Raw genomic sequence first — 23,082 nt, forward strand, 5'->3', positions numbered from 1 at the left:
CTCTGGAAATAGGCAGACACCAGAATAGGGCTCCTTGAGAATGCTCATATCCTCTTGAGGAAAGAGAGGGTGCAAGATGTTTGGAACTCAGTGTGGTAGATACTTGAAGCCACGTCCAGAGCATGATATCTGACCTGAAGTAGTAACATTAATGGCACTGATGGCCTTCCCATCCCAAGTGGGGTGGCCCCCACTACCGCACCTTCCCTACTCCCCTCTGATCCTGTCTTTTTCTTCATAACAGTCAGTCTGAGTGTGTGTCCGCTCTCTGAGTGTGACAAGGATTTGCTCACGTGACAGTTTCTCCATCCGCGGTCAAGGCCCTGGCTCCCATCCTGGAGAACAGAGAAGGGGCTTGCATTTGGCTCCTCGAGCTCGAGAATACCTTTAGAGGAGCTGCATGCGGTAGCACTGTACTGAGGAGCAGGGGCAGAGGAATCGTGAGCTTGAGGTCAGCAGGGCTGCAGAGTGAGACCTTGCGACCTTCCTACAAGCTGTTGGACTCAATCTTGGGATAAAATGGAGACAGGCAGAGCCAGATTTGTGTGTAAGAGAGGGGGGTCAGTCAGAGAACAATTTGTGGGAGTCAATTGTCTCCTTCTAGCACAGAGGTCCCAGGGGTTGAACTCAGGTCACCAGGCTTGGTGGCAACCCCTTATCCACTGAGCTATCTCACTGGCTGCAGGCTTTGGTTTGGGGAGACAAGTTCTCTGGTTCAGGCTGGCCAAAAACTCCCAATCCTCTGGTCAGTGCCTCCCAAGTGCTGGGATTATTCCACATTCTCCACCAGGCCAGGTTTTATTCAGTGGCAGGGACTGAACTTTCAGAGGCTTTGTGCATGCCAGGCAAGCACTCCACCCGCGAGCTGATCCTCAGCCCCTTACCAAGGGATTTCAGACACTGTACTCCCGCCTTTGTCTACACTAACAGCGACATCACCTTGGTGACCATCTCAGTGCTCCGCTGTGAGGGCTGGGTGGTGTTCTGTTGTAGATTTCAGTTCCTAAGCATGCTTGACTTTTAGGCCTGTCTACATATCCTCGTGCTAACCTTGGGTACCCACTAGGTTGACTGCATCAGGGAACTCGGTTTGAGATGGAATATGAATAAAACCTAAACACATAGGTTTCCTTGAGACAGTTTTGGGAAGCTGCGTATGATGATATATGTGTCTGTAATCCCATCCCTCAGGAGTCTGAGGCAGGATAGTAAAAGGAGAGACAGGGGGATTAAGAGTTCAAGACCAGCCTCAGCCACAAGTCAAATTTGAAGTCAATATGGGCTAGATGAGACCCTAACTCAAAATAACAAAAATAAAAACAAAACAAAGAAATGAATAGGAAAGAATACATATGTTTTTTCATAGGCTTATTTATTTATCTATTAACGTGCTTAGTAAGCACAAAGACCTGGGCTCTTCCCCAGCACCCAAACTAGGCTAGATATGACAGCTAGAGAGAGAACAGAGAGAAGCAGGTCTCCCTAGGCTGGGTAGGTAGCACCTCGTTTCCTAACAGCCCACCACCAAAGACTTCAAGTATGTTTGCTTCTACTTCTGACTCTGTCCCTTTTTTCAGGTGACGCCATCAGCGCAGTTGCAGCCCCCTGTGGCAGGATGACTTGAGGATGTGGATGATCTGCGGTACAGCCACAGCCTGGCCAAGGTCCGCATGCCGCCACCACTCCGGCCCCTGTCCCCCAGCCTGGACCGTGCCTTCCCTACAGGCGTCCTTGTGGACGCAGGAAGCACAGGAGTAAGTCTTCTGAGCCTGTGGAGCAAGGAAGTGGCTGGCAGAGGGACCCCCGGCCTACGGCTTCTTAGCTTGTCAGAAACAATCTCCCACAGCGGCCCCACAAGATGACCAGCCTGTTCCGCAGGAGTAGCAGCGGCAGTGGCGGCGGCGGTGGTGGCGGGGCCACCGGGGCTCGAGGGACCGGGACGGGGGCCGGGGCCGGAGCTGGGGCCGGGGCCGGAGATGGCAGCGCAGCCCCCCAAGAGCTCAACAACAGCCGGCCGGCCCGCCAGGTGCGCCGCCTCGAGTTCAACCAGGCCATGGACGACTTCAAGACGATGTTCCCCAACATGGACTACGACATCATTGAGTGCGTGCTGCGTGCCAACAGCGGCGCCGTGGACGCCACCATCGACCAGCTGTTGCAGATGAACCTGGAGGCGGGTGGTGGCACCTATGAGGACAGCTCGGACTCGGAGGACAGCATCCCACCAGAGGTAGAGGCACGGTTAGACAATTCACCACCAATAGTGGTTCAGTCTCTCTTAGCGGCTCTGGGTTAACCCCTTCCCCGGAGGGGGTGGGTGGGTAGGGCAGCTGGCTTCTAACCAGCAATTATCTCTCTTGAGACTTTTAATCAGGCAATGACCTATAATATGGGTAGCAACCATGCAGTAGTTTAACAAACATCCAGCAAGCAAGTACCCACTCATTGGTATATTAAGGGATAGGACAAGACCCCGAACTAAGAAAGGTGCTTGTTTAAAATGTAGGTAAAGATCCCTGTGAGTTCAAGGCCAACCTGGTCTACAAGAGCTAGTTCCAGGACAGGCCCCGAAGATACAGAGAAACACTGTCAAAAAACAAAAAATAAAGGTGGGTGGTGGTGGCACATGCCTTTAATCCCAGAGGCAGAGGCACGCAGATCTCTGAGTTTGAGGCCAGCCTGGTCTACAGAGTAAGTTCTGGGACAGTCAAAGCTACACAGAGAAATTCTGTCTCATAAAACAAACAAAAAGAAAAAAAGAACAAGAAAAATGTAGGTATATAGGCCCCACTCCAACACTTGACCCCTCAGTTCCAAGCCTGAAGTCTCTGGTGTAAATTTTTCAAGAAAGGCTCTTGAATGGCAGAGTATCACCTTAGCCAGACAAATCAGACAATGTTTTTGGAGCTCCCAGGCTAGTGTGGATTGGAGACAGGAGTTGGACCAGAATGAGAGAAACAGGAGCAGAGGAGAGACTCACACCAAGAGCAGGGAAAAGGTGACCTGGCTCCAGGACCAGAGAGAGGGTGAGTGATCAGTAAGGCCGGCCACACCCTCCACTCAGAAGAGTGAGGGAGCATCACTACAGACAGGGAGCTGGGGGTGCTTGCAGAGTGAGGCGGGCCTTCGTCAGCTCGTCCTCAGATCCTCATAAGGAGGGAGCAGTTCCCAGGGTGGAGGGCACATCCAACCACAGTGAATCAAGGCCCACCCCACCCTTGGGGATAGCCGGTTTTCTATGGCCTCATTCAGGAGTTCAGTGTCCAGCTAACCCCTAGCCTAAAAGGACATGAAGTTCTCAGGGCAAAGGGTGAGGCATGCAGTTCAGTACAAGAGCCATGGATGAGACAAACACCAGAAGATGGGAACACGCTCCACTCTGTTCTTTCCCATCCTGAGGGTTGAACCCAGGACCTCATACATGCCGTGCAAGCCCTCTGTCTCCCAGCCACTCCCCAGCCTTCTTTTTATATAAGCTGTCTCTGAGCAATCCAGGTGAGTCTTGTGCTTGCTCTAGAGCCCAGGCAGACCTTGAACTCTCCATCCTCCTGCCTCCAAGTCTCCAGTAGCTGGAATGGCAAGCGTGCTCCACCAGGCCCAGCTGAATCCCACTGTTCCCACAGTCCATACTGTGCCGGGTATCTCAGCTGCTTCAGAAATACATCTTTTCTGTTTCTCAAACTTGATAAGAACTGTCACCTTTGTTTACATAAGAACTCTGGGGTATCAATGATTTGTGTCAGTGTGGTATGCTCTCCCCAGGCGGATAGCAGGTACAAGGGGAAGTTTTGCAATGGGATGTTGTGTGTGTGTACATGAGTGGGTGTGCATACATGAGTGTGTGTGTGTGTATGTGTATACATGAGTATGTGCGTGTATGCCCACTTGCGTAAGCCAGAGATCGATTTGGATGTTAATCCTCAGAAGCCAGCTCCCTTGTTTTTGGGGGGCAGAGTCTCTCTCTAATTAGGCAAGACTGGCCAACTGGGAAGCTGCAGGGAGAATTACTGTTTTACTCCTCATCCCCTGCACTGGCTTTACTAGTGTGAGCCCTAGTCTAGCTTCTAACACACGTGCTGTATATTGAACCCAAGTCCCCAAGCTTGTGTGGCAAGCCCTTTACTGACCGAGCCACCTCCCCAGCCCTATTGGTACTGTCTTTGCACAGCTTTCTGTCATCTTTTCCTCTGCCCTGCACCCCTTTGACCTGTCTGGATTAGTCAACGGGGAGAGCACTGGAAAATCCAGACCCTTCTCGTTGAAAGGAAGTGTGCATGTGTGCACGTGTAGGTGCATTCTTTCAGTGTGAGCTGGAAGTTCCCTGCATGCTTTGACTCTCTATGGTCCTGTTGGTGCTGGAGGTCTGGCAGGCGGGGCGTTTCCTGCCTTGCCCACAGTGCCCGTGGCATCGCAAGCCTCTGCAAGGCTTCTTCAGTCCCAGGCATCCGTCCCGTGCTGCACTTCTGTTCCCAAGCAGTCTGTTGTCCCAGTCGAACCCCTTCTCCTGGGCTCTCTCCCAGCCCCCACCTTTGGAGCCCTGCCTGGGCCCATCAGCAGGCAGCTCCTGAGCCAGCGTAAAGTGCTGCAGAAAATTTATGAGCCGCAGTCAGAATGACAATAACTGCTGACTGGAAAAAGCCCCCCTCTCTAGAGGCTGATGGATGGTGGGCTGGCCCAGGGGGTATCCTTGTCACAGAGAAACAGCTCCTGTCAGATAAATGGCCCAGACCCTGCCTCCCTATTAGCCTCCGGAACACCTGGCAGGCATCCATCACCCACAGTGCGTTAGGCCAGGAGGCCACAGAACCTCCAACACCTCTAGAGCCAGAACAAGCTCCTTGTAGTTGGGAAGATGGAGCGGGGGGGGGGGGGGCAGGAGGATGCTGGGGTTCCCTCTCTGGGACTACAGATCTTCTTCTCTGGAGCTGACCTTCCCTCCACCTGCCTTCTCCCCACTGTTGACGCAATCCTCTCTTGAGGCTAGGTTTGCTGCTCCAGGAAGCTGCACTCTTGCACACAGGGGCTGCCCACATCCCTGCCATCCTTGAGTCTGGGCACATGGCACAGTTCAGAGGAAACCCACAGAACTCTCCTCTCCCTCCCACCAGACCAAGTTTAGCCTGGACCCTGTCCCTCAGAGCCAAGAACTGTGGGAAATGGGGGCGTGTGGCTGAGGGAGGCAGCGAGTCCTCTGGGCACCCTAGGATCTTGGCTGGCACCTTCTGTACTAGGCAACAGGGAGTCAATCACCAGGGACCAGGACCCATTCTTCGCACCATTCCCCTTCCCTGGCGTCTCTCTCCTTCCTGGTGGAATGTGGGGTGAGCAGCATGGTGGCCTGGCCAGCCAGGCGGCCTCATTCTTCTTTTTTTTTCTGCAGAAGCATCTGTTTAAATACTTTCCGCCTCACAGGAAAGAGCCCGCATTCCAGGGCGGGTGCCTCCTAGGGTCAGGCTGGCGTGCAGAGCGCTGAGTGAGTGTGCACATTCACTACCAGGACATGTGCACACTCGCTACCAGGGCATCCCTGCCAGCCTCCCTGTGCTGGGCACGACTGGCCTAGGGCTCAGATGTGTCTGTGGAACCTGGATGGACAGAAGCAGAGAGAGACACAGTTTCTACAAACTCAGAGTTCAGATGGGGCTGGAGGAGTCAGGGGCTGAGTCAGTTAGGGCCTCCTAAGCCCCTTTCAGATTCTTTGGTCTCTGAGAAAGTGGGAACAGAGCTGTGAGGGCAGGGTGGGGCACAGTGTGTGGCCAGGAGACAGAGCTCTGCCCAGATGCCTCTTGGGGCAGATTCATATCTACCGGATATTAGGAACTCAGCCATGCCTACCCTGGACCTTTTTCTGCCCTGCTTCCTGTCTCCTGGGTAAAGAGAAGGGTCTAGAGGGGCAGTGGGAAAACTAGGCTGGGTGTGCAGACTGCCTGAGGGAAGGTCGCGACTGTGGAGACCCCTTACTTGTTGTAGATTCCTATCTAAAGCCGGCAAGTGATTTTGCCATTTTACTTAACCAGACTTAGCCGCACAGGGTCTGTAATCTGAGCCCCTCAGCAGGCTGGGGCAGGAGGGTCAGAAGTGTTGAGGGCTGCTGTCCTCTCTGTGGTGACGTGGTGCCGTTACCATCTTAGAGCAGCTCACAGCAGCAAGCTTGGGCCTGTCCCCTCACAAAAGGCAGGGAGGGTCATTAGCAAACCGGCACCTGAGCTCTTAGCCAAGTCCTCCTGCACCAGCTGTCTGCTTTTCTGCTCCAGTTGCAGCTGGTTAGAGACGCTGAAGTCCATAAGAGGTTTGCTGAATCAGGGACTCTATGAAGGTGATACAGCTGTTGAGGGAGGTGTCACTCCCTCTTAGGAACTCCTAGACTTGGGCGGGATCACTTCTTTGGCCTGTCATTGGCTTCCTCTCTTGTTCACACCTCCCCAGGAGAAGTAAGGAAACAGGTTCGAGGCCAGCCAGGGCAACTTAGTGAACCCCTGTTTCAAAATCCAAGGTGAAAGCCAGGTAGTGGTGGCTTAATCCCAGCACTTGGGAGGCAGAGGCAGGGAGATCTCTGTAAGTACAAGGGCAGCCTGGTCTACAGAGGTCCAGGACAGACTCCAAAACTACAGAGAAACCCTGTCTCAAAAAAAAAACCGCAAAAAACAACTCCCCCCAAAAAAAACAAGAAAGAAAGGAAGGAAGGAAGGAAGGAAGGAAGGAAGGAAGGAAGGAAGGAAGGAAAAAGAAAGAAAGAAAGAAAGAAAGAAAGAAAGAAAGAAATTCAAGAGAAATTCAAGGTAAAAAGAGTTGGGCTGTGGCTCAGTGGTGGAGAAATTGCCTCATGTGTATGAGGCTCCGGGTTCAATCTCAGGCAACCACAAAACAAATAAGACTAAGACACACTCGGGCCTGAATTTCCTCCTCTGTAAAATGGGATTTCACTTGCTAGACTGGTAGGGTTCAGATGACAGATGCGGAAGTACACAGGAGGAGATATGAATGATGTCATCATCAGATAATAGCACAGCTGTCCAGAGGACACTGGTCTCAAGGGTGCAGCCTGGGGAGGTTCACAACACACGCGCTGGGCACCAAGCGCGATAACCCTCTCCCACAGGCCCGTCTTCCCCAGCTCCCCACCCTCACTGTCTCTTTCTCTTCCACCCTGTGTTTGTTTTGCTGCTCTTGAGCACTGCCTGGGTAGGTGCCGCTGCCATGAACCATCCTTTGAGGCTGCGTGTTGTCTTCTTTCCCGAATATAACTGACTGGCCGTGGGGGCCACACGTTAGGGTTAGTCCACGAGGCTGGGATTGCGAAGAAACAACTTCCGGCATCAATGCACAAACCTCGCCCGTACCTGGTCTCATCTGAATGTCACTGAGCTTCAAGGATGGGTTATTAATATCATCGTCAATAATTATTACTATGGATCTCTCTGTTGTCTCTGGTTCAGATCTTGGAAAGGACTCTGGAGCCGGATAGCTCTGAGGAAGAGCCCCCGCCTGTGTACTCACCACCGGCTTACCACATGCATGTGTTTGACAGACCTTACCCGATGGCTCCTCCAACTCCACCTCCCCGGTGAGAATCCATTTGACCTCAGAGCACAGCACACAGAGATGGAGGCAGGGGTTGGGGTTGTATTAAACACCGTGGGAAAGTGGCTTCCCCCACAGCAGACTTCTACCATGGCAAGGTACAATTTATCCAGACACCAAGGAGAACTTTCAAAACTTCAGCAATGAGGGGCTCGAGAAATAGCTCTAAGCACAGAGGTCTGGGGTTGAATTCCTAGCCCTCTACACATAAAAGCAGGGCACAGCAGCACACATCTGGAACACCAAAGCTAGAGCAGCAGGGATAGGCAGATCCCTGGATTTTGGTGGCCAGCTGGTTTAACCAATCACTAGGTTCCAGGTTCGGTGAGGAAGCCCTCCTAAAAGTCAAGTGGAAGGCTAGGGAGATGTCTGTCTGTCTGTCTGTCTGTCTGTCTGTCTGTCTGTCAAGTACCTGCAGAGTAAACACAGGAACCCGAGTTTGGATCCCATGTAAAAAGTTGGCGTAGCAGCCTATGCCTAGCGGACACAGTTAATTATCTATGGTTCAGCTTCCAGCTTCTTGGAATGTGTAATCAAGGGAGAGGCAGGATAGGGAGATGAGCTCATGAAATATCGTACAGTCCCTTCCCTTCCCCGGCCCATGGACACATTAGAAATTAATCATTGTGCTGTCTCTTGCTGAGGCAAGATGAACCCCAGAATCCCTCCCAGCCCAGCACCCCCCAGAAGCCATCAGTCACCCCTGGGCTGGTGATGCTGAGAGGTTTTTAAGTGATGTGAAAATGCATCTTTTTCTGGTTTCCTGACTGGAGACAGGAGAGTGGACTGCAAGGTCCCCAGAGACTTGTCTCAGCTTCGAGACGCTTGTGATTTGGAAGCTTACAATGAAGCTAGCTGCCAGCAGTGTCCACTGTATGTGAGGTGCTTGCTTTTCTGGGCCCTGGGTTTGGTGGCTGCTAGAGCCTAGGTGTGGTCACTTTGTCCCAGAAGCTGCTGTTTCTTAGAAAGAGAGACTGGGCGGGAGGGGATGATATAATAGGGACTTTGCTGTAGTGATCCCCTGGATTTTAGGAATTTTAGGAACCCCAGAACAGTGGTAGTGGGGAATTTAGAAACCAGTATAACAGTTGCCATTTGCCATACCCTTCAAAGGCCAGAGGCTGCCGTGGCTCTGTACCGTACCCGGCGACTTATGTGGTGAACACTGCCGTCACTTGTTTCATAGATGAAGATGCTGATCCAAGGCTCAGAGCTGGGGTGTGACCTCAAGGCTCTTCATACTATGCCATCAGCTCCGTGCTGAGGAATCAGGCTATAGCTTGGGGAGCTGAGAGGCTAGAAGGTTAGCTGGGCAGGACAGAGGTCATCCATCTGGTGAGGGACAGGACACAGAGGGGACCTATCACCTTGGTACAGGGGATGCAGGCTGGGAGGTGGGAGTTAGGTGCCTGGGTGAGACTGACCTGGAGGCCACACCTGTAGCAGCGGACTGAGCTCAGGAGTCAGTGACTTTCCTGTGGCTTCTGTTTTGTTGCTATTTCCAGTGTTTCCTTTGTGTTGCTGTGACAAAACGCTTGAAGGAGAGGAGCTGAGAGAGGAAAGATTTACTTCCGCTCGTGGTTTGAGAGGGGTTTTATCCCAGGATGGCAGGGAGGGTGCGGTAGAGCAGTCCTGTCGGCAAAAGGGCAGGGGCGTGGGTCAGGAAGCAGAGAGGACTGGCCCAGAGCCAGAGGCAGGTGGAACCTTCCAAGCCTGCCCCGAGTGACCTTCTTCCACCATCCAGATCCCACCTGGAGAGTCCACAACTTCCCAAAGCTGTGCCACAAGCTGGAGACCAGGTGTTCAAACATACAAGCCTGTGGGGACATGGCAGACCCAAGCTATAGCATTGAGTCCCAAGGACCTAGATCCCTTCAACCACATTTATTTATTTATTCATGCATGTGTGTGTGTCTGTCTGTCTGTCTGTCTCTGTGTGTGGTGTGTTGCTTGTCCTCTGGGCCCCTCCCCTGTAGATCAGAATTTAGGGGAACCACATGGGAGCCCAGAAATCTGCTATCTAAGACATGGCCTTAAATACACACACAACAAACAAACAAACAAACGCTTCTGGAAAAGCCTATTTATGAAATCCTTCCCAGCCAGGTCCAACATGCTGTGGTAAGTGTGGACCCTCCCACACCCAACCTATGCTTGAAGTTCTAGTTTTGGGGCTCCAGAGGCTCGGTCTCTGAAGATCTTCTTGGCCTCTGTCTCCTTCCCCCTTCCCTACTGAGTCCTTGGCTTCATCTGCCCGAGTCTCCGAGTCCAGGAGAGACCCCTCCACACAGGCCGCCTGCTGCTTTTGTGTTGAAATTACAGCCTCGGAAGTTTTGCCTCAAAGTTCATTTCTGACATTCCTTTCCAACCACAATAGAGTGGCTGGGCTGCCGAGGCGGGCCATCCGCCTGCTGCTGAAGGTGACTTCATCCCAGTGCTTGGGGAAGGATGAGTGGGGTTCTTTCTCCAGGACCCTTGCCCAGAAGCCAGGGAAACCCCAGGAGAGGAGGTCTCCCTGTGTCAGCCCCTATCCCTGAAACATCCCAGAAACAATGGCTAGAGGGTCTTGGTCAGGCTTTGAACTCCCTCTGCAGCCATCTTGGGTAGCTTCTAGGTGTGACTGAGTTGGGGTGTCCACTTCACCCCTAAGGAAGCCTGGATAAGCCTTCTCCCATTGTGGCTGGAAGTGGTGTCTGTGAGAATGACAGATGGGCCCTGGAAGGAAAACAGAACTTGGGACAGGGCCTTAAGTGGCAGAGCATTGCAGAGGAAACCTGGCCTAGGAATGAGCGTCCTGGGTTCCCCTGCGGGCGCCTCTCTGGGGATCCCTGTATGTCTTCAGGCAGCGAGCTGAGCTCCCCCTAGCACTTAGCAGCTGGTTATCCGTCTGCTCCTTCCCCCGCCCTCCCCTCATACCCACCGGGCCACCAGCCCAAAATAGAAAAGGAAAGGAAGTTATTTCCACAAGTTAGCAGCAGACGGAAAGGCTCCCCTCCAGTGAGGGGGCGGAGGGATTCCTGAAGCTGGAGGCCAAATCAAAGCCAGGCTGAGCCCAGCATGGCCCCCACCACCCCCAGCCGCCTGCCTTCTCCGTGTGTCATTTCCCTGATTCAGCAGGACACGTGTCCTGCGGTTGCCACGCAGCAGGCTGCTGAAGAGCTGTGGAACTCCTGGCCCAGCTCCAGGCTTCCTTCAGTCCTGGGCTTAGAGATGGAGCCCGGGGGGTCAGAGAAGCCAAGCCCTGTTCCTCTCCTGACACAGGCACACCTTGCATGAGAAAAGGTCCCATAGACCCCTTGGAAACAAGAGTGTAACCCTGGCCTCCCAGCAGTCCACGCTGCAGCTCATGGGGGGTAGGGGAGCACCCAGTACCTTGGAAGGGGGTCAGCAAGGTCTAGATTTGGTAATGAAGCACCAGGGGCCTGAATTGGGGTTTTCCCAATGTCCCCCACCCTTTGCTGACTGTAGTTGAGCCAGAATGGGAACTCAGATCTGCTCTATTGTCCAGGAATCTTGGGAGCTCCCTTCCCCAACAAACCAAAGACAGGATGGGCTGTTGGCAAGCTATTCGTCTGCCGTTGGGTGGGGTGGGAGGAATATCTGCTACTTAATAGTCCAGCACTGTGCCAGCTGTTAGGGACACAGGCAGAGAAACATATGGCCCCCACCCCAGTCTGTCGGTATATTCATAAAGGCGTATCTAAATCCACAACACTGATATTTGCACCAGAGGCACCGAGTGACAGAGAAGCAGCCCAAGGCCAGGGCTGAGGAGATAAGGAAAGCAGAACAGGAGACAAAGAGGTCCCCACTGCTCCCGGCCTGGCCGCCTTCCTTCTTGGTATGCCATTTCCCTCACCCAGCAGAATACACGCCTATACCTTTGTCCTGAACGCAGCGTGGGCGCGGGACGCTCTGAGTAAGACCTCTGAGTACCTGAGAACCCCTGACAGGCCCACAGAGCTGTGGCTCAAGGCCTGACTGCTCCTTGCTCTCCTCACCTTTCAACCCCCCCCCCCCCCCCAGGATTGATGTCTTAGGCTCTGGACAACCTGCAAGCCAGAGTCGCTACAGGAACTGGAACCCACCCCTGCTGGGCAACCTTCCTGATGACTTTCTCCGAATCCTGCCCCAACAGATGGACAGCATTCAGGTAACCGGCCGCCCTCATCTGCGCTGCGCACTCAATGCCAGCCGGATTTGCTGCCTGGTTTCCAAGCCCTGGCTGAGCCGCTTTTGTTGAATAGAGTTTCTGAGGAAAGAGAAATGAACCCATGGCCTCGCTTCTCATCAGGCCCGATGGTTAGGGTCAGGGTTAGGTGGCCCAGGGAAGGTGGCAGCCTGAGGAAGCTTCAGGCTGGAGGGAGAAAAATGGGGTAGCCAATGGTGGGGTCCAGGACTGCTCCGGGAAGGTGCCCCTGCTGGAGCTGATGCAGGGATGCAGCTGATGAAGGGAGCAGTGTGGAACTGGGAGTCCGCAGACAGTGGTTGAACTCTTCGCATATCACTTCTCAAGATGATTTGGGTTCCAGAAGAGGGAACGAGGTGGCCCTGGATTTGGGAGGGGTCCTTTTGATGTCCTCCCTGCTTTTTTTTTTTTTTTAGTCCTGCGGAGACAGTTCTGAGTTGTTCCAGTGAGTTTGCACTAATAGCTGGATCCTGTTGGGAGGAGGGGACTACAGGATGGGGCTGGAGGATTCTGGGAAAGCACCCGTGTCTACAGGTGTGCATGGATTTAAGTAGGTGATCTGTATGCTCGCTCTTCCTCAGGGTCACCCTGGGGGTTCCAAGCCTATGGGTGGAGAGGGAGGCCTACCTCCAGTGCCAGGACCCGGTGTCTGCGACCAGGACAGCCGCTGGAAGCAGTACCTGGAGGACGAGAGGATTGCCCTCTTCCTGCAGAATGAGGAGTTCATGAAGGAACTGCAGCGTAACCGTGACTTTCTCCTCGCACTGGAGAGAGGTGGGCACCAAGCCTCACCACCAAAGAAGAGAGTGATATGGGCAGTGGCCTCAGGCCTCAGGAGGGGGTTGCCAGGTGCTTTCTGACCTGCATAAGTGTAGCCCTTTCTGGGCCATACGGGAGCCCCAGGGTTCAGCCTGGGGACACCTGGGAACTCAGAGGAAGAGGGGTGTGCCCACCGGGGCCTTTTCCTCTGCCCTGCATTAGCCTTGGCTTGGATGCCAGGAAGGAATGCTGCCTTGCATTCCCACCAACCTCTAGCCACAGGCGGAGGTACCATGCCTTGAGCCCTGCGAACAGGGTGACTGGCTCCGTGGGTGCCAGGATGGGAGGCTTCCTGAATGGAAGAGGTGAGAGCAGAGTGCTTGCATGATCTATGGGTGGGTTACCCTGGTCCCCAACCCAGCTGCCTTCTATTCTGAGGTAGGGTTTGGAGACAGGGCTGCAGAAGCAATCCTGTAAAGGTCACAGAAGGAGGGGGCGGAGGGAAGGGGGAGTCTGAAATGTTTGGGGAGGATGGAGCAAATTGTCCCGCCAGGGTGTTGGGCTGGAGAGAGCAGACACACAGGTGGCACAAACGAGACTTGGCTGGGCACACAGCTGCACACCTGCAACCCCAGCATTAAGGAGGCTGAGGCAGGAGAACCGGGAGTTCCAAGGGAGCCTGGGCTCCATCTCGAAACCCTAAAGCAATAGAATAAAATAGGTTTGGACTCTCGGGAAGCTGCTAGTTCTGACATCCCAACATCGCAGATGCTTGTTAGGCCGTTGTTTCTATTCTCACAAGTTCTTCAGGAGCTGATAGACACTGTGCTTACATACTGTGTGTGTGTGTGTGTGTGTGTGTGTGTGTGTGTGTGTGTGTGTGTGTGATTTATATGTGCTTCGGGGGCTCAGCCTCCAGCAGCCTCCAGTGTGCCCCTGGGTGCCCTGGAGCTCACTTCCCTGATAGAAACCATATCCTTTTGCAGATCGATTGAAGCATGAATCCCGGACATCCAGATCCAGCAATGTGGCTGTTGGAAATGACTTCGCCCTTCCCTCCTCTGTCCCAGGTAAGCTTGCTTTCCTGAGAGAGAACCTGGTGGGCTCAGTGGGCCCACATCCCAACACTACCTTCAGTTTTGAGAGTTTAGGGGTAGGATGAAGACCAAGGGTGGGATCTGGGGCCCCTCCACAGACCAGATGGGAGGACTCCTGTGAGTTGAGCTATCCCCTTCAGTAAGTGTCCCTAGGTCCTTCTGTCCTGGGAGCTGTCGGTCACCACAGGCTGGCCGACCTTCCAACTATTTCCGGATCTTGAGCTACCAGAGGACACACTGAATCATGTAATGTCCCTTAATAGCAACTGAGAATAGGGAGGCCTCGGAGTCTGATGAGGTTTGGCCCAATGAGGCTTACTGCCTAACAGCAAACCGGCAAAGGCAAGACACCTGTGTTGACCGTATCTAGTGTGTGGAGAGGAAAGAGTGTGACATTAGTCTGGGAAGGGCTCATTCATTCACTTAAGTGACCGAGGACTGCCTGCTCAGACCCCTGCCGTGCCATAGGTGAGGAAAAAAAATTCTGAGCAATGAATTCTAGGTGGTTCAGCAAGAACTGCCTTAGGAAGGCCAGAGAAGCCCCGTTTACAGTCCCTAATATAACTGCCCCTCACCCCCACCCCGAACTCATGTCAGACCACCTCATGGCTTCCTCCAGGGCGAATGTCAGTACGGCTTGATGCACAGACTATAGCTGAGCTGAGCTTTGGAGTGGGAGCAGAGGCCCTGCTTTCGTACTTGGCCCCTGGACTCTGGATCCCTGACTGGTTACTGCCCTCTCCCCATGTACATATACAAAAAGGCTCAGCCGTTTTTCTGGGAGCAGAACCTCCGTCCTAGAGCTGAGCCGGGAAGGCAGGAGCAGAAGGGTAAAAGCGCCCTGCTAATCCCAGCTCAGAGAAAGACAATCCCATAGAACTGGTTCATAAGCAAGAGGCCAGGAGCTTAGGCCCCACCAGATGTTCGTCTGGGAGTTTTACAGAGCTTCTCGTCCTTGATCCCAAATTAATGAAGGACACTGGGGCTGCTGAGCCACATCAGGGTGACTCAAAGGGGACCTAGCAGCCAAGGTGACTCAGATGAGCCAAGTTACAGGGTGGTGGGCAGCAGATGAACGGCAGAGAGACTCACACAGTGAGGAGAGAGTTAGACGCTCCCTCCAGGAGCTTCACTGGGTTCTGACTCTTGGCTGAGCCCTGCTCTGTTCCTGTTCAACATCTGGGAGGGAATAATGGAGGAGCTGAACCTAGAAGGAGGCTGAGATCTCCCCGGAATTCTTGGCTCTGTGTCCTTTCTACCTCCCTTCCACCGGAGTTAGGATGCACAGAGGGCCAGCAAAGCACAGATGGGCTGGCAAGTGTTTAACACTGTGTTCTTCTGCCCTGCTCTGGGTGCAGAAGCCTGGTGTGCAATCCCTAGAGATTTCCGTGATGTGTATCTTCCCCACCCAGCTCCTTTCAAACTACCACCATGACTTTGAGAGTATGGGATTGCTCACAGAAGTCGAAACCTTCTGCCAGCCGCCTTCCCACACTCGCAGCAGTTAAGACTGCCCCCATTGGCTCAGAAGAGGAAAATGCATCTTGCAAGAAGGAAGTACTCTTGCAGCTCGCTTTAAACTCCAGGGGCTAGGGAAGAAGCCTGCCCTGTAGTGAAAGGACAGACCTAAACAACCATGGAGGGGCACCAACTCATCTGCTTTCCCGGGGCCATGGCAGCTGCTCGTTCTCTCTCTCTCTTAGTGGGACCTCAGAGACCCAATGGGCCTGGTCCCTCAGCAGGTGTCTCCTCCTTCCAGGAACCAGTGACACCAACCCCACTGTGTCAGAAGATGCCTTATTCAGGGACAAGTTGAAACACATGGGAAAATGTGAGTCCTGCTCCAGTCCCCTCCCTGTCCCCGCTCTCGTGAGGCAGGCCCTGTGGCCTCATGAGAGGCAAGGGGCCCCCACCCCTGAGGATTTTTAAAGCTATTGACTTTTGGTGAACTTGGGTGACATTTTAATCACAGGCTAACTCCCTCAGGCTTCCTGCCTTACTTTATTCTGCAGCTGAGTCTGGGGACAAATTAAGTTTAAATCCTCTTGAGCCAGCTGTCTGCTGCAAAATAATGTGTGTCAGTGTTCACGTTCTCTGTGGTGTGAGGGCTTGGCTGAGACAGGAGCCTGACCAAGTCTGCTTTCCGTGGGAATGGGAGACATTTGGGGGTACAGGGGGCCTCTTCCCACCGTCTGCTTCTCGTCATGATCCCTTTTCCGATCTCACAGACCCATAACCAGTGGGAATGAGGCTGGGATACTTTCAAGGTTTTATTTCAGGGAAAAATTTCCGATGAGTCATGGAAATCCTAGGACCAACTGTGGAGGTGGCTGGGGAGGGGCGGGAAGGCCTTGGCAGCCCGCTGGAAAGAAAGCCAAGATCTGTGGCTCTCGCCTCTCCGGAAGGAATACCCGGATCTTGGACTGGAAGCAGGCTGTGTACTTGGCTAGTGGTGGCCTGTGCTGCCCCTGGAGGCCGACCTGGGATGGCACACTTGCTCCTTAGGTGGCACGGTGTCTGCAGTTCCTGTCACTTTCCTCTTCCCAGTCCCCACCCAAGGGGCCTGGTGCTGCCCTGGCTGCCCCCAAACCTGGCGGGAAGCCATCTGACGCTCTGGCTGTCTGGAGCATGAAGGGCTCACAAGTCTCTCTGCCCCAGCCACGCGTAGGAAGCTGTTTGAACTCGCGCGAGCTTTCTCTGAGAAGACCAAAATGAGGAAGTCAAAGAGGAGACACTTGCCGAAGCTTCAGTCGTATCCTTCTGCTTGGCACCGGGATGGGGTGGTGAGCGCTAGGAATGGTGATGGAGGTCCCGGCTGGATCCCCTGAAACTGGACCTTCCTGGGGAATGGGATCTGACTCTGTAGCTTCCCTTCCTCATTTTGCAAACCAGGACACCCTGTCATCAGCTCCCTGGACACTGTCCTTTTGATGATTCCTGTGACTTCTTTGATTTTGACCTTGAGCCATCTGCATTTTGGGGGAAAACAGTAACCCTCCCCTTGAAAGCAGCAAAACTTTCCCTCATTTTGCTAGTTGAACTGGTTCCCAGGTGCCCAGCAGCCCTGTCTCTAGAAGCCTGCTTTCTCACTTTTGGTTCTTCAAGTGAAAAGGTGTTTCCCTGTCTTCATCCAAGCTCCCATCCGTGCTTAGCCAACAATGGGGCCCAAGACAGTGAAAGCTGAGTAACCAAAGGGGAGCGGGGAGAATGTCACTCTCTGTCCCTAGAGGTGGGGGAAGACTAAGGAGGTTAGGGTCGGCGGATCCCAGGAGTGAGACCTGAAAGGGGCAGTGTTAGGCAGTTTGGGGACAGAGGGACGGTACAAGCCTCTTGAGGCTGGTGGGCTGGCAGGACAGCACAGGCAGCCTGGACGAGCTGTGACAGTTCCTGTTCCTCTCTGGGGGAGTTTTCCTGAACAGGCTGGCAGGCTGGGAGCTGCTGCATCAACAGCCAACCTCCTGGATGACGTGGAAGGCCACGCTTATGGTGAGGCAGGGCTAGGAGCCTTCAGCTCTGACTTACATGTGATGGGTGACCCTTTGAGAAGAGGTCCTTAGTGTTTAATGTTCAGCAAGGGGACACTCAGTCTGGGAGACATGTCAAGGGTTGGCAGGCAGGTAACCCACAGAAATGTGAACCTTTGCTGTGTGGTGCACACAATGTCCCTCCCTTCCTGTAGTCTCTGAAGGGATGCCCAGTGAGCCAGGCGCTGTTCCTAGGGAATGTTCTTTAGGGAATGGGGCACAAAGAGGCAAGCCTCATACACGGACAACCACAAGTTAGAAAATTCCAGTCTAGCCAGGTGGCGATGGCTCACACCTTTAGTCTCTGCACTCAAGAGGCAGAAGCAGACAGATCTCTGACAGTTCAGTGCCTACCTGGTCTACAGAGTGTGTTCCAGGACAGCCAGGGCTACACAGAGAAACTCTATCTCTGTGTAAAAAAAAAGAAAAGAAAAGAAAAAGAAAGAAAGGAAGAAAGCTTTAGTCTGAGGGCCTTGAACCTTTTACTCAGTCCCTCCCAAAGGCCACAGGGGTCAAAAGATCTCGCTAGGCCACCCATGGATGAACTCCCATCACCTCGCTCTTAAAGAGTCAGGAGATAGCACACACCCTTAATCCCAGCACTCGGGAGGCAGAGGCAGGTGAATCTCTGAGTTTGAGGCCAGCCTAGTCTCTAGAGTGAGTGCCTACATAGGGAAATCCTGTCTAGAAGAAAAAAAAAAAGGAGGGTCAGGAGACACCAGATACAAGGACTAGAAGGTCTTAGAGGTCATCTGAATGGTCCATCATCCCTATCCCATTTGATAGATGGGAAAACTGAGACCTAAGCAGGGTAAGACCTGTCCAAGGCCTCAGGCTGAGTTCAGTGGTAGAGTCAAGTCAGCACCTTTTGCCTCTCTCACCGCACCTACATACTGCTACCTGAGCATCAGGATCCACGCTAAGGATCAGTCTGGGGACAGGCCCAGGTGAGGTTCTGCAGGGTGGAAGATGAGGCAGCTTCCCTTTGCCTTTTAGATGAAGACTTCCGGGGAAGGCGGCAGGAGGTACCTAAGGTGGAAGAGGCCCTAAGAGAAGGACAGTAAGAGGTAAGACTTGGGGCACAGCTCTCAGGGGCAGCTTGGGCGAAGGGGCAGCTTGGCGAACCCACCATGTGTCCTCCCAAGGATCCATACATATTTTTTGTAACCCTGCTACCCTTGAATGCATTGGCTGTGTAGATGAGGCTGACTTTGAACTTCAGATCCTTCTGTCTCCACTTCCCAATGCCAGGAGTACGGACTTGCTGTATCACACCTGGCTTTTGTGCTTTTAAAAACTTGCTTATTTATTCATTTGACAAACAATAATCACACCCGCCTGAATCATCATCATCATCATCATCATCATCACAGATGCCCTGAACAGGAAAACCAAATCAGCTTTGACCTTGAATAGTTTTCAGCCCTGTTGAGAGGACGTTCTGGGACCCACAGTGAATATTTTTTTTAAATATTTATTTATTTATTATGTATACAATATTCTGTCTGTGTGTGTCTGCATACCAGAAGAGGGCAGCAGCTCTCGTTACAGATGGTTGTGAGCCACCATGTGGTTGCCGGGAATTGAACTCATGACCTTTGGAAGAGCAGGCAATGCTCTTAACCACTGAGCCATCTCTCCAGCACCCACCCACAGTGAATATTAAGAGGGCGGTGTAAGAAGCATGCGGTCATGCACATGCGGACCCGTGTCCAGCGCCCTGCTCAGGTTGGATGGTCAAGGATCTGGAAATAGCCCCTGGAATGACTGCTTCTATCTGAAGCCCCAGGGCTGGCCTGCCTTTCCTCCTGTCTCCCCATATACTCTCCTGGGGTGGGGGACATACACAGAAAATGCCAGCATCTCCTGCAGAAACGAGGCATGCCTGTTCCTCTTCAGGTAGAATCCCCCAATGAAGAGCTGCCCACCAACCCACCTACTTTGTTTGCCCGGCTGCTGTACTGGGCTCAGTGCTCAGCATCTTCTAGGCTTTCCTGAGCTGTCCTCTGTCAGGTCTGGCCCCATGTCCAACCATGGAGGAACAGAAGCCCCTCTTACGATAGTTCGGGCAGTGAGCCAAGCCAGGCCACAGAGGGCAGGGGCAGCAAGATGCAGGCACCGCACTCTTCCTCTCGGCATCCTCTATTCAGCTTTCTCCATGCTTCCCCGGGCTTTCCTCACCCACACACCTATACCCTAGCTTCCTACTTCTCTGGGATAACCAAGTAAGAGGAGCTAAGGAAACATCCCCACTCTCACCCCTTCCTGCATCCCACTGGTCCCCAGGAGAAAGGTGCACTACTCAAAGCCATTCCAGCTCAGAACTTTCTCATCATTTTTGCATCTCCAAGCATTTTCCCTCTCAGCTCTGTTGAAATAGGAGCGGCGGGGCTGCGTCCCCAACACCCCGGCCGCTTGGCTAGCTCATGCCCAAAATAACAGCACACAAACTGTATTCATTTAAGAACTGCTTGGCCCATGAACTCTAACCCTTACAGGCTAATTCTCGCACCTGGACTAGCCCATTTCTAATATTGCATGTAAGCACCCCAAGGTGCGCTTACCGGGAAGATTCTAGCCTCCGTCCATCACCATCATGGTGTCTCTGCTCCAGAGAGCAGAGTTGTCGGGTCTCTCCGGGAGCAGAGCAGAGTCTGACCTCACTTCCTCTTCCGCCCAGCATCCTATTCTGTTTTCTCCTCCCATCTATGCTTTAACCTATGAGGGCCAGCCAAGCAGTTTCTTTATTGCTCAGCCAATGAAATCAACAGATTGATATGACACTCCCACATCACAGCACCCCACTGTAAAACCCGAGATCCTGCATCCAAGTCTGAGTGGCAGCCTCCAGAAAGGGACCTAACCGAGGAGGTCACCGGCCACATGCAATGCCCAGGTTTGGGCTGAAACTCTTCCTGGCTTGCCTGTGACTCCAAGAGTCCTGGTTCTTTTTCCTCCCTCCTAGGAGGCTGTCACTTGTACCTCTCCCTCTGCCTGTTCATTGCTCTGCCCCCAACACTTTTCAGTCTTCCCCCTTCCTGTTCTAAACGCACAACTGTCCTCTTCCACAGTAACTGCTCTACCAGCTCTGCTGGGTCCCTGCTGCATCCTGTGGTCTTTGCAGCGCATCCCGTCAGTTCACTGCAAGCCATTCTCACCTCCCTGCCTTCTCCTGCCTTCTAGCTTTTCCCATCACAGTCTTGACAGATTTATCACGCGTGTCTTCCTTGCCCTACCGGCTAAGCCCGTCACTGCACATCACTGTGGTCCCACTTCTCCCGTGCTTTTCTCATGGGTCTTCTGAGCAAAACTCTTAGGAACTCAGCCTGGTGAGGGAGGCCCACCAAATTCTAGCGTGGGATTACTTTCTGCCCGTTAGGTCCTCTTCCTTAGTGTAGCACACACACACACACACACACACACACACACACACACACACACACACACCACTAACGAGATCTGCTATTGAGCAGTGTGGGTGTGGTCCTAAGCAGAGTTCCAGGATGATCGAGAATCACTGGAGAAAGGAGGAGGTGCCTCATATTCTCCAGGAACCAGTGGCAGGGAAAGACCAGAGAGCTCCTTTAATGAAAACGTCACCCGATTTCCCTACTCCCCAGGTGCCAGCAGCGTCGCCTTGCCAGAGATGCTCTGACCAGGTGGAGGTAACCGGGGGAAACAGCAGTGCCCTCCAGCTGCAGCCGAGACAGATGGTGCTTGCGTACCAGCGCCCAGGCTCCTTCGGCCACAGTCCAGCCCAGACACTGCCACTTTCCATGGGACTTAGAACTTTCAGAGTTGCTTGTGATTGGAGGAGGGACCTGGAGCCTTAGAGACAGCAGCTAGCCACAACCTGGTTTGTAGTCTGGCTCCTCTGTCGAGGACGAGCAGAAATTCAGGAACCACCACTCACATTAAAAAAAAGAAGAAGAAGAAGAAAAAGGAAAAAAGGGAAAGAAAGAAAGGTCCCAGGAAGCGTCAAGGTTGCAGTTGAGGAACTGGCAAAATGATCGATCCGGAGGCCCTTTGGGCCTGAAAAGAGGGCTTTCCTGCTTCTCTTTCCCATCACTCCTGGCGTGCCACAACGGGTCTGATCTATCCCCACATCCCACCCCCGCCTTTCTTTCTAAAGGTCTCCGACATCTCAGCCTTGGATGGAACTGCTAACTCTTGGCCCGGACCTGCACAGAACTCTGGACGCTGTGGCCTTGCTGGGGTCTAGCTTACAGGGCTGCTTCTTATTAAGGGCTGGCTGTCACCTCCAGCAGCCTCCTCTTGACCCAGCAGGGATGGGGAGGGTGACCCCGGAGCTGGAGGACTCTCTCTAAGCTTGGTCTTTCGCTTGGCTGAAGACCAAAGCTGGTTCTTGATTTACATCACAGTGGGGCTCCTCAGGGGCTGGACTGGTCCTGCTGTTTTGTAAGGCAGGGAGGTGCTGGAGGGAGGGTGACCCCAACTGAGAAGGTGTGTGTAGGCTGAAGTTGCAGAGGCTACCAGCCTGGGGCAGGGGTGGGGGTGGGGAAGCACCTAGGACAGGAACTAGCTGGGTACCTCGGGTGGAGAACCAGAGCTCACCCGAAGAACACTGGTGATTCTAGGAACTCTCAGCCGGCACCAACCACTGCTAAGGGGGTGGAGGCCGTAATTGTGTACCACTCGTTCTATGATCTGGGAACTCGCTGACCTTTAGAGAAAGTTGGGAAGTCCGGGGAGGCGCGGGGACCTGGTTGAGAATGGGATCCGATGCTTGGGTGGCGGGGGCTGCTAGGGACTGGTAGGAAATGGAACCTGCTACCAGTCGAGCTTCCCCGGGCTCGGGAGAGCGGTGCACACAGAGTGACCAAGTTTGGAAACGTATGCCGGACAGGGTGGGGGTGGGAGACCGCGCTGGCACAGAGTCAGTCCTGTGACCCCTGAAGAGAAGGACGCTTTCCCGCCCACCATGAGCCCCGGGCGGCTAGACTGTGCTCCAGACGCGTCCGGGCCTTCCCTGCTCCAGCGCCAGGCGCGCGCACGAAGAGAAAGCTGTAGGTCTGTGTGTCACTTTGTTATTTTTTTCCCTCTTGTGTGTGGTTTTTTTTTTTTTTCTTGGAGCCGTTTCATAGGGATTCCGGTAATAAAGACTTGGTGTTCTCTTGGTGCTCTGATGTGGCCGGCGATGTGGGCTGGACCCTCCCTCCTTTTCCCTCCTCAGGGGATAGGTTTTGGCCTCTGGAGAAGTGCCAAATCCTTGGGCCACCTGCGTTCACGGTCCCCACACACGCTACCAACCTCCACTTCCCCCATCCCCCTCCCGGTTAACCCTCGGTTGTTTCTAGGGTACATAGGACTCAGGCTTCCCGCAAACCGCCTCAGGAGGTGACATCTGCTGCCTGTGCGACCTGCCGGCTTTGCCTAGCGCTGCTCCTTTCTTCCTCTTTGCCACACAAATAAACGCTTGCTGATAGGCAACAGAACAGCGTTGAGAAACCCGGCCTGTTGCAAAAGCGTCACACCGTGCCTCCCTGCATTAAAAGCTTCTGGATTAACGACGTCGTCCGACCGACTGGAGGTTCCAAGATGTACACCCTAGAGGCTTGCATCTCCCACCTGAGAGGGACCACGACCGTCTTCCTCTAGAAGTATCTCAACTTCCTGTGCCCCCAACTCAGCGGGACTCCCTTTCACCTCTACACAGGCAGGGACAGGACTCTGGCTTCTGAAAGAGGAAATGATGCCTGCCGTCTTCAGAGCAGGCAATTCTTAAGGTTCAAAATTCTACCTTGTGTGGAGCCAAAGGCTTCCTTGTGGAATTTAACAGCTCGTCTTTCTTGTTTTGAGCTCAGGTTCATCCTGCCAAGGGTGTCCCTCTTTCCCTCAATTTCACTTTTTCACACTAGAGTAAAAAACAACAGTCCCCCATGCCCTTCCACAAGGGCCTGTCTTGACGGAG

The 23,082-nt window shown here is 53.5% G+C and overlaps 1 protein-coding gene across 5 annotated transcripts in view; it reads left to right on the forward strand.

The window, feature by feature from the left end:
* The window catches only part of Cuedc1 (CUE domain containing 1), a 92,557-nt gene extending 70,267 nt beyond the window's left edge, over nucleotides 1-22,290 (forward strand). For 2 of the 5 annotated variants that reach the window (XM_050156972.1, XM_050156971.1), the window contains exons 2-11: nucleotides 1,578-2,230; nucleotides 7,437-7,564; nucleotides 11,608-11,734; nucleotides 12,352-12,544; nucleotides 13,516-13,599; nucleotides 15,386-15,457; nucleotides 16,285-16,378; nucleotides 17,054-17,112; nucleotides 18,147-18,217; nucleotides 20,771-22,290. In XM_050156972.1, coding sequence (XP_050012929.1) covers nucleotides 1,859-2,230; nucleotides 7,437-7,564; nucleotides 11,608-11,734; nucleotides 12,352-12,544; nucleotides 13,516-13,599; nucleotides 15,386-15,457; nucleotides 16,285-16,378; nucleotides 17,054-17,112; nucleotides 18,147-18,214 — 1,197 coding nt within the window. In that variant the 5' untranslated portion in view covers nucleotides 1,578-1,858 and the 3' untranslated portion in view covers nucleotides 18,215-18,217; nucleotides 20,771-22,290. The other 3 variants (XR_007594384.1, XM_050156973.1, XM_050156974.1) reach the window with 3 other exon arrangements.
* The last annotated feature ends 792 nt before the right edge of the window (nucleotides 22,291-23,082 follow it).

The sequence above is a fragment of the Alexandromys fortis genome, unplaced genomic scaffold (genome assembly GCF_014885135.2).
Source record: "Alexandromys fortis isolate MF-2015 unplaced genomic scaffold, M_Fortis_MF-2015_v1.1 scaffold_31, whole genome shotgun sequence".
Classification (NCBI taxonomy): Eukaryota; Metazoa; Chordata; class Mammalia; order Rodentia; family Cricetidae; genus Alexandromys; species Alexandromys fortis.